The sequence below is a fragment of the Poromitra crassiceps genome (assembly GCF_964638095.1).
Source record: "Poromitra crassiceps genome assembly, chromosome: 15".
Taxonomy (NCBI): Eukaryota; Metazoa; Chordata; class Actinopteri; order Beryciformes; family Melamphaidae; genus Poromitra; species Poromitra crassiceps.
Window position 1 is genome coordinate 27,455,209 of NC_139634.1, and position 11,413 is coordinate 27,466,621.

Here is an 11,413-nt window from a genome sequence, read left to right on the forward strand (position 1 = left end):
GTAGGTTTCATCATTTTATTCATCGACATGGCAAACCTCCCCGCAAAGCCAAGGGTTTAAGCTGCTGCTACAGTGAGATACACATTATAGACTGTGCGCCCCTAAAGGTTGTATGCCATTATTGACGAGATTGTCTTTCTCTGTTATTCTACAGCGGTTTCAGTGGTTTCATGTGGATACACACATTTCTTGAAACGTTTCCATGTTTATGGAAAACTTTTCTGAAACGAAAAAAAAAAAGATAGCTTCCGTCTCCGTGTGGACATGGCCTAAGAGATCTGGTTGCTAGCCGTATGAACATCTCGCCAGAGAGATGTTACCTGCACCAGAATAGGCTACATGCACAACTTTTTTTACTTCCTGAAATTAGTACAGCTTCTTTATTTCCTGTCCTACACTATTGGATGAACTGATTAATCAGGTGTGCCTGATCATTGTTGTGACTGCAGCACACCTGACATTAATCAGTTCATCCAATAGTGATGACAGGAAATAAAGAAGCTGTACTAATTTCAGGAAGTAGTGGAGTTGTGCATGTAGCCCATTGACTATTGTTGTTGTCTCACACCTGGTATATAAATGGCCACATCACCAGCTACTGTATAGCCAGTCTCGCTACATTAGTCATCAATCACAATATCACAATTGTCATTTGTCTGAATGTGCAGCTTGCCTGTTTTACATTTAGACATGTTTCTCCAACAAATCACCAGCTAATATTGGCTGTAATTGTTTCGTGGCTGCATTACTACAAGGGCACACCGCTACATAACTGTACAGTTCCCACAGGATCTACAATCTTATTAAACCATTTCAAATCAGCCAACTTTCATGGGTCATTTTTCTCCATTAGACATATCGTCAGTTTGCTAATGTTGCGGGTGTTGTCCCTGTATCCCCAGTATTCCACTGCTAATGTTTGTTAATGTTCCTTCTGGCTCAGTAAGATAAGCGGAAGGGCTGTCATTAAAATTAGGTTCAATCACCTATTTAATTGGATAATGATAATACTAATATGAGGCTCTCAAAGCGTGCAGCGAGCTCCTCTGTGTGCGATGGCTTATGTTATTGCAGCAGAGTTGTATGAGCAGACGACAGGCTTTCATGCAACACAGAGGTGAATTAGTCATTCTGGAGCCGACCTCTTCCTTCAGATCCTCCAGAGTGGCAGAGTTGTCAATATGCGCTTTAATGGCGACGACAACTTTGATTAGAATGTGGCACGGCGGTGTGCTGAGACGTCTCCCCCGCAGGACTGATCCATGGGAAATATGGTTATTTAATCCATGCATAGGTGCACACATGAATCATTAGAGGCAGTCTCATTAAAATGAGAAAGAGAAATCAGTCTTGCAGGGGGAGCTTCCCTGTAGGTTAGTGCTCATTGTGGGCTGATTCGCCATGTTGGAACAGATCTACTCATGCCATCAGTTCACCACCACTGGTCCATATCTGTCCCTGCTGTCACCAAGCTGTCAATACAGGTCACTGTCACTATTAACCTTGCTGTTGTTGTGATTATTATTAACATGACAATCTAGTGGCGCTCCTCTTTTTCTTTCCATATGTAGTATATTTCCCAGAAATCACACTACACAGAAAAGCTCTGTGCATTGTCACAGATTTATGAGGCGCGTGTTTTGTACCTATGAGTCAGTTCATATGGAGTTGATTGTCTCTGCTCTTTGTTTAGTTGATTCAACAGGGCGTGTTTTTTCCCCAGCCATTATTCTTCTAAAAAGAAACGGTGCTTTGGTGATTGTGTGTTTATGAGTAAATGCAAGTCTGACTACATTAGCGGGTGCCTTGTTTCTCATTGCCTTATCCTCACATGTTTCTAATGTACTGCAGCTGGAGACGTCAACGAGAGATGATACAGGCAATGAGGAGAGCGCTGATCAAGCCAGTGTAAGAGTCCTCTCCAAATGTGTCTTTTGTGTCTTCATTCTCCCTTCCTCTTTCATCCTCTGTCGCTCCTCTCCTCCTCTCTCACCTCTTACAGTGACATGACAGATCATTACAGGCCAATCCAATTCACTGGCTCCTTATTTGTCATTGAATAAATCACCCAGACATGGCTGAGCTAAGAAATGGGAGTCAGTTCCTTGACTCCCATCACGCATGAATCATCACACACACACACACTCACACACACACACACACACACACACAGTATTGACCAGTACAAGGGTGTTTGGGTGGTGTTGAGGTCATGTAGAGGTAAAAGCACTCGCCTTGCCTACCACCACGGACACCCGGGTTCAATTTCCGGTAGCGGTACTTCGGCTTGGTGAGACGTTACTACAGACCGTATTGGCCGTGTCTGCTGGTGGGAAGCCGCAGATACAGCCTCCTCTGGTCGGTCGAGGCGCCTGTTCGCGGGGGGAGGAGAACTGGAGGGAATAGTGTGATCCTCCCACACACTACGTCCTGCCAGTGAAACTCCTCGCTGTCAGATGAAAAGCAGCGGCTTATATCGGAGGAAGCATATAGCTAGTCTACGATAGACCCTTTTCACGGGGGCCATTTTGTGTCGAAAAGGCAGAATAAACACAGGTGCAAGAAAAACACTAATGAGGTTTCCAAATTCCAATCTTGGAAGTTTGAGGCTGGAGCAACGACCAGGACAGCAGGGGGAACTGGCCAAGTGCAGTTGTGGAGAAAATCTGAAAACATTTTGATAGAAAATAATTCTTGACCAGTACATCTTCGGTACAGCAGCCCTCAAGACACAAACGTCACATACACTTGCACATTACACACACACATATACACACACAGGCAGCTTTATCGCGTGTTACGAAGACATACAAAAAAACACACTATGTAGGGCCACAAATGAAACTACTCATCTGTCATCCCTCCTTTTTTCTGCCACCTGTCAGAGATCTCTAGTGAACAGCTTGATCATTAGCCTTTCCAAGTCTCTCTCTCCTCCTCTCTATCTGTTCCTTGTGTGTGTGTGTGTGTGTGTGTGTGTGTGTGTGTGTGTGTGTGTGAGAGAGAGAGAGAGAGAGAGAGAGAGAGAGAGAGAGAGAGCGAGAGAGCGAGACAGAGGGGTGTGTTTTTCATCCTTCTATCAGAAGGATGAAACATGCTGGCTCTATCCTCATTATCCTTTCCCCCTTGTTCTCTGCCTGTTGTTCTGTTGGTGGTGGAAGTGTTGGATTTGTTTATTCCACTTATTTCTGTCTTTTTCTTTTTTGTATCCCATGCATCTTCAAACTTGTTTATTTCACCTCTGTCAGAGTCAACCGTGCCAATGGCTGTCAACAATTCCTGAGGTTTGTGTGTGTGTGTGTGTGTGTGTGTGTGTAGGAGACCACAGCGTCAACGGTGGTGGTGTCCTGCAGTCAGGAGAAGGAAGGTCCTCTGGAGAAGAGTCCCCCCAGTCCCGTCCACTCTGAGAGGGACGCCGTGCTAGTTGGTACGCTGACACATTTCCATGGCATCAATGTGACATACACCTATCTTGCACTAAAACTATTCAGTTGTAGTAATTTTCTTATTTGCTTCAGTACATTTTATGATAGTTATTGGTCAGTTAGTTGCAATTAGGGACGAGACAATGAACAGTATTGCTATATATCGTGGTTAAAAAAAAACAATAACGGTTATGACAGCGCCACTGATTTTTGTTATCATTGACATCGCCAAGTACAAACAAGCACACATGCGTCATGCATTGTGCCGCTACGGACGGAAGAACAAAGTTGGTGGCTTTGTGGGGATGCCGCCCGCTCTGTTTTGTTGTTCAAAACCATAAAATGATCACCTGGAGCAGAGCAGCTCCAGGCTACCAAGTTGTTTGTCTTCACATTGAGTGTTAAGAGTAGCATTTTCCTCTTGGTAGTCTATTACGCGGCGTTTTCCTGCTCCAGTGTTTCAGCCGGTTTGAAGGCCCATGGCTTTAACAGCACGTGTTTGTTTGTTCTTCTGGCCCCTTGGTGCTCTACAGGCTCTTAGTGAGCAGAGGTGGAGGAGGAACTCTCTCCTGGACGGCCGTATACTATCAGTGAGCTGATAGACAGCAGATGGTTTGCTTTAGCCGGAGGAGAGTTTCAGTCGCACATGTCTTTGATGAGAGACAGCAGCATCACAGCCGTCATTAAACACTCCCTCTAATCTGCAGCCACAATATACAAGAGGCTCTTAACAGCACCGGGAGTCTGGGAAAAGACACTGGAAGCATCCTCACTTGTTTTACACTCCGCCAGGGGAGAAGAGGAGGAGTTACATATACTGGGCTCTTGAATATTATGTTGGTTTGAAGTCATGTTTTTTATATATATATATATATTTTTTTTTCAATTGTAACAATATATGAACAAAACAAACGGCCAAGCTCAGACACAGGAAAGGAAAAGAAAGAAAAACATACATATATCGACAGTTATTATAATGTGGTGCTAGCATCCATATAGGGTGCTTATGTGCTTGTAAGAGAGGTCGTGCATGGGGTCCCACACGGTTTGAAGTCATGTTTGACAGAAGACAGAAACTCATAGGCTGGAGCTACAGTATGTGTCAGGATGTGTCTTTATGTTTTGACAGTTTAATGAACATCTCTGCATGGCCTGTTTGTTCTACCTCAGGAATCATTTCAACGTTCCTCCACGTCCATCCGTTTGGAGCCAGCATCGAGTACATCTGCTCCTACCTGCAGCGTTTGGACACCAAGGTAAAGGCACACAGAGACTGAAACTTCCACTCTTCACTTTAACGTCACTCTCCATGTGCAAGGGTTTGCCTCCAATATCCCTCTAGATTGTGCACGCACGCTCGCAAGCACACACACACACACACACACAGTTTCTTGCAGTACCCCGCCACCCCAAATTCGTCGAGACAAACACACACGCACACACACACATGCTGTCAGTGCTCCCCAACGGGCCTGACATACGGGCCTGCTGTGTGCCAGGGTCCCACTGTGCAGTTAGAGACTGCTGGCACAGAGACAGCCCCTTGATAAAGGCACAACTCCCTGATGCATTTACAAGCCGGCCACAAAAATGGATCCATTTTGCAGCAGAGCTCCTTAGGTAAAGCCCAAGCACTTTAAATAACCCCAATGTAGATTGTTTTAATTTTCACTCTATTCAGTCAATTCACTAAAGGCTGAATTGTTAAATGGTCAATCCTTTATTTGGAGTAGAATGCAATGCCATTTTAAATTAGTCCTTGGGAGCCAGGTAGTTAACCTAAATGTCTTTAACGAACACAATTGATATATTCTAAAACCAGATGGGGAGAAAGTTAAACTTGGAGACTGTCATGTTCTCCCTTTTCTCTCCTAACATCTAGCGATCTAGTTATATCTGGCTAGCAGTGAGATTCCCCTTGATAGTGGGACAGATTAAAATTAGATCCTTCATTCCGACACTTTGAGCCAAACACAATCGTGAGTCCACAGACACCTTCAGATGCCTATTTGTCTCCACTCTGTCCGGAGGGGTACGGTTATTTTGTCCTGTATATCTGCTGTATGTGAGGAGGCATTTCAGACATACTATCACTCTTCACTGCCAGTTCCACGAGGAGGCTCTTTGAAATAGGCAACTCTCAATGTCACTTTCACCAGGTAATGCCAACAAGGACACCTTCAGAAAGATGGCAGATCTCACTGCCCCCCCCCCCCCTGCAGTCACACCCACTGACCACACAGCAGACACATGCAACATCCTTGACCCTCAGGATTCAGATTACTCTACTTTATACATCCTTCAGGAAACTTTGTTGTCATGGCGACCAGATCCACACGGTAGCCCAAAGAAATGACTGTTCTCTGTAGCAACTCGTTGAATATTCTTGTCACCATCCTGACTCATCCTCACTATCTCAGACATACGAGGAATAGAGCGTGACTGTCTCCCACGCCTTTTGAGTTTCTTGTCTGGTGTGTGTCTGTGTGCGCGCGCGTGTGCCCATATGTGTCTGTACCTGTGTGCGTCTGAGTTTGCCGGTGCATCTGTTGTTCCCACACTGACTCTCCACAGAAACACATCAAACAGCCACAGAGTTTGGTCAATAATAGTCCTGGCTAACAACAACCCCAATCCTCTCTGCTTATCTAGCGGCTCCACACACACAGCTCCATTGTCAGCGATGACACAGCCGTCATATCTCCATGATGGACCTTAACGCGTCCTGACGTCACTGCAGGGCTTGAACAGTCTAGTTATTAATGCAAGACACTGTGGGTTGTCTACACCAGCTTATACAGTGGATCTTGGCACTGTCACCCCAGGCTTTCAATTGACTGATGATCCTCAGCCCATCCGGGTGGTTTGAGCTGGCTTCAATCCTGTCAGGTGGCTTAATACTGTCTTGATGCTTTGCCCTCATCCAATATCATGAGTGTGAGAATAATGAGGATGAGGAGCAGAGGTGTGAGAATGTGTGAGTGTATCTGTGTCGATGCATGTGGACTTCCTCTTTGTGCTGTGTCTAATCGTTACCTGACCTGTGTGCATGTGTGTCCAGATTACCCATGGTGAGGTGGAGGCCCTGCTGACCCGGCTGCCCTGCACCTTCAGACAGGAGCTGACGGGGGTGGGAGCCAGTCTGGAGAAACGCTGGAGCTTCTGTGCCTTCCAGGGCATCAAGAGCACATAGACTACCTGAGGCCACTGGGACGAGGAAGAGACCGCGGGCACACGGGACAACACAGGGGGCAGTAGAGAGACATGGAGGGGACAGGATCATGAAGCCCACAGCTATTGGACGACGGGCTATACTAGATCGAACGAGGGCACAGAAGATTTCTACATCGATCTCAGATCAGGGAGGAATGATAAACATTTCAGGGACTCTGTGTAGGTGGCAGAGAGGTCAATAAGACGGCATCTCCATGGTTACAGAAATGTTGACACATCACCATGGTGACGGAGACTTCATAAACTTGAACTCTTGTTTTCACCTGTCTGCAAAAGATTTTTAGATATAACGACTCTTCTGGGAGTACCGAGGAGCACCGAGTCCTACATTCACTGGATTGTTATTTAGTTAACAGCTCACATGGGCGGGTTCGTACTGGCCCGTGATTGGCTCAGTGTGCTGTTAATGTGAGCCAGGACTACAGGGCATCCCATGGAGGTTATCAGGGTCTAAGTGAACACTTTGAGCCTCCTAACTCCCTCTCTTCTCTTTTTTTCTGTTCCCAGTTTGTAACATAGATCAAAATGGATATATTTCTTCATTTTCTGTAAAGGCTGTTAACAGTTGCATAGATTCATGTGTTGTTATACACTGTAAATGCTTGGATGATATTTTTGATTATAAAACACAGTTAAAAATAAGAACGAATTTTTATTAATTTCCATTTTTATCTACAGCTGTGTGTGGGTGGGTGGTATATGAGTCAAGTGTGGCCTGTCTGTCGCTGTACAAACATCCTTGAGCCTGACAACCCCTATCATCGATCGTGGGAGGCTTGCGCACACACACACACACACACACACACACACACAGAAGGACAAGTGGCCCACCTCGAGGTCTGTGTTCATTTGTGCCTGAAGGCCGTTTTTTGTGATGCCTGTTATTCCTCTTAGCTGTGCCCAAGGCTGGCTTTAACACCTTACATAAGGCCATGTCTGCCCTCTAAAAGCCCATAATGTGTCTGGCTCAGTCCGGCTAAAGGCAGAGTCCAGCCACATCACACTTAACTGGGAAAAACACCTATGGGACCTCGTTAACGATGCTTAATTGTTGAGGCAGGTGGCGTGTGGGGATATGTGCATGGTAAGTGTTGTGTTTTTCCCTGTGGTTTTCGGTGTGCCTCGATCCATACATTAAGTGGTTACACAACACTCTGCAGAGCAGAGTTTTCTTCTCCACTCTGGCAGGATGAAGAGCTCTTGCCGGCAGGACTGGACCTTCCTCGCGAAAGCGTAGTCAAGCATTCTTAATGCGCCTCCGCCGGGCGCGTGCTCTCTTCCACTGCTGCTCTGGGAAACAAAGGTTTATTACACATGATTTGCTCTCATCGGCCTCCTGCATCTCCTGAGGCAGTGGGGTTGAAAAATAAACGCTCATGCACTTGCCAACGTGCTTGTACCTGAATTAATGATGGTTAATGGCGTATGCCTTACCCCTACAAGGCTTTCCTTTCATGTGTATGTGTTCGTCTTTGTATTTATTATTAACAGGAGTGGTTTGACATGGAACATGGGTTGCATGGGTGAAAAGTAACCTACTACCACAAGATATACAGATGATGATATTGAAAGGCAAGGAACTGCAAATCCATGGTCTTCACTCAGCATCTGTCTGCTTGATGTCTGATGCACTTGAGATGTTGAGAGATGGTGTGTCTACTGAGCTCTGCATCACTCGACAGACGCGATCTCGGCAGTGCCTCTCTGATGACAGGCTCCGCTGCACCTACACAGCATTCTTCTCTCTTGCTTGTTAGTTGTCCCTCTCGCTGTCTCAGACATCAAAAACACACTAATATGGCACTTTTTTCTTTTTGTTTCGGAAGCTGCTTTCTGTCTATAGCGTTTCCTCCCAACAGAGATGCCATTCCGGCGGGCCGATAGACCGGAGCAATTCACAATTCAACCTTTTTTACAGCTGTTGTATGTGCCTGCGTGCGTGCGTGCGCGCGCTTGTGATTGTGCGTCAGGATCTCATGCGTCACACGAGGAGGTAAACACAAACTAATTAGATCCACCAGCAGTCCCTAGCGAGTGCTGCTCTCCATTCCTTGTTGTCTTCTCATCACCATGCCACAGTGAGGACTCTTGATTAATTCAGTTCCAGGTGGATTCAGTGAGAAACAACACCGTAGGAGGACTCTCACCTTGTGCATCCGGCGCTGTTACGCTTGAGCAAATACCGAGTCTGACCATTTTTACATTTAAGGGCATTCGTGTCATTCTGGCAGGGGGGATTTCTTGGAGTTCCTATATCCACTTCTATGTACCCCTGTCACGTTGGAGGTAGGTATAATTGGACTTAAGGAGATAAAGAGGCTCTTTTGGGTTATGATATGATGCATAAGATACCCATAATTACCTTTTCCTTTCATGTTGCTTCCTGAAGGCATCCTGATCTGCTTAATTATAATTAAGCCCCCCCCTTGAGTACGCAGGTGAGAGGAGTGTGTGTTGTGTGTGTGTGTGTGTGTGTGTGTGTGTGTGTGTGTGAGCTCCAAAATAAGATGAACTATCAACTCAGAAAGTGGGTTAGAGAAATGTTAACGGCATCCAGGGTGGCATCAGTTCAAAGGGTCATTACATACAACACACAGACCATCAGGTCAACACACTGGTCAGTGGTCACAGATCAGGTTTGCTGTGGGAAACGAGCATGGACAGTCTGACAGAGCAGCATCTCACAAAACGGCACGCCACTATTTGGGCTCTCACGAGATAAAGCAGGAAGATCTCTTGATAAAGTTCAGAAAATCCATTTGCGTGAGGTGGTGAGTCAACAGCGCCTCCTATTGAACAGAATGGAAGCTACATCTTAGAATAACATTACTCAGCCAATGGTCTGTAGCAGTAATGATTTACTTTGACAGTGGGAGTATGGCCGCGGCATTAGGGGACTGGCTCACGCGCACTTATGTCTCAATAAATGCCGTGCGCGGCTCATTAACTTATGCAGGCGTGAAACTAAAAAGCCCCCCAAAATCACTTCATTTCCCAAGGTGCCAGTGCTGCCGAGACCGAGCACAGCTCCACAAACTCCTGCCTGCAAGCACTCTTAGAAACCGAAGGACTATGGAATATTAAATGCTAGAACTAAAGAGATTTCTTTGAGGATTATTAGTTGGGAGGGTGGCATTTCATGTTTTATACCATGTTTTTTGTTTACTCAGTTTCAAAGTGCTCGGAGAATGAATGACAAGTGTTGGAATAATTGCTCTCCGGGGTGCCTGGGCACAGGATAATACGCATCCCAGCAGTCGAGTGTGGCACACTGCCTCTCACTTTCTTTCGCCCCCATCTCTGTGTCTGTGTCTCCCTCCCTGTCTTCTACCCTCTCTCTCCTATACATAGATCATCATAGAAAGCAGCACATAGTTGAAAGCACAGCAGTGAAAGCCCATAAGGTATTTGCACATAAGTGAGCTTTGCCACATCTAACATCAGGAGCCTACAGGTGAGAGGAAGGGTAAGGAGGGTGAACACAAAGTAAAGGGAAGTCTCTTTGTACTTTGGGAATGTATTCATGGGATTCTTCCAAACCCTTTGGCATTTGGTGCTGTTCATTGGTGAGGAAATGACTTGGCAAGAGGTTCTCCTGCAGTCAGGTCTGACGGTGGTATTTTTGGCCCATTAGTTTGTGAGATCAGTGGGCCTGATCAGTGTGTTTGATGTGAAATGCCAGCACAGTGCTGCTCATGCCAGGTTAGATAGACGCAGTAGCATAATGAGAGATGGTCACTCATGCTGTGTATGAATCCAGTGACCTTTAAAGATGCTTTGCACAGACAGCAATTATCTGCCCAGTGGAAACTTTCTAGAAGAAGTTTTGTTTGTAGACAGACTTAATTGGCTGGCATCAGTGCTTGGACATATTCCCCCATTTTAGTATGTTCTGTTTTAAAAAGCTGTTTTGTATAGTCTGTTTTAAAAAGCTGTTTAGTATATTAGTCAGTTTCAACTTGAAAAGATAAACATTCTAAATTGCCCCCAGCTGACTTCCTGTTGCAGTGTGATGCTAATACAATAGCTGACAGGAAATAAGCTACGTTTAAAAAAAACTGTTCCCTAGCAACACAATTCTGTGAAAAGTGTCTATAGGGAGATTCTCTTCACGCTTCAACAAACAAGGCGGTGTCTGTGAAGTAGATAATGAGACAAATAGAGGCCTTTTGGTCGTTTGGCTGGGGGGGGGGGGGGTGATGCTGCACAGCTATTCAGAGAGATTTCAACATCATTCATTTTAAGACTATTGGATCTAAAAACCCAGACCCTGTTCACCTCTATTGTTGAGAAGTTCAGTGGTTGTACAAGTCAGACTGAGATTGGGATGAGTAGATAATGATAGGATTTTCATTTGAGTGAACATTCCTTTCATTTGTTCACTCAAATTATATTAATTGTACGGCCATCACAATGAACAAGACACACAGTGACATAGATGTGAAGCAGCCTACACAGTTCAGCCGTTTTGCAGAGGATAGCACAGATCCATCAAACAGACCCCTTAAGCCCAATGTCCACCCGCTGCGGTCCAGCTCCATGTGGCTCAGCTAAGGCTGCACTGTACAAGTCTAAAGCCATCATGAGGCACCTGGGTCTTCTTATGAACACTACTGACTTGTCCCTCATTCATGAGGAACCCATGAGGAACCTGACCCTGAGGTTAAGGTTATGGCCTTCACTTCCACAATTGGGTCCATCCTCAGTCTCAATTACTAACAATGACGAACCCTGGATGACAAATTAGAAATCTT

General features: G+C 45.6%; 1 protein-coding gene across 2 annotated transcripts in view; it reads left to right on the forward strand.

Annotated features, from left to right (window-relative positions):
• Positions 1-7,281, forward strand: part of LOC310789917 (ecto-NOX disulfide-thiol exchanger 2-like) — a 224,687-nt gene extending 217,406 nt beyond the window's left edge. For both annotated transcript variants that reach the window (XM_083651635.1, XM_083651636.1), the window contains 4 exons: positions 1,852-1,908; positions 3,319-3,427; positions 4,596-4,681; positions 6,487-7,281. In XM_083651635.1, coding sequence (XP_083507761.1) covers positions 1,852-1,908; positions 3,319-3,427; positions 4,596-4,681; positions 6,487-6,618 — 384 coding nt within the window. In that variant the 3' untranslated portion in view covers positions 6,619-7,281. The remainder of the gene's footprint in view (positions 1-1,851; positions 1,909-3,318; positions 3,428-4,595; positions 4,682-6,486) is intronic.
• Positions 7,282-11,413: the final 4,132 nt, after the last annotated feature.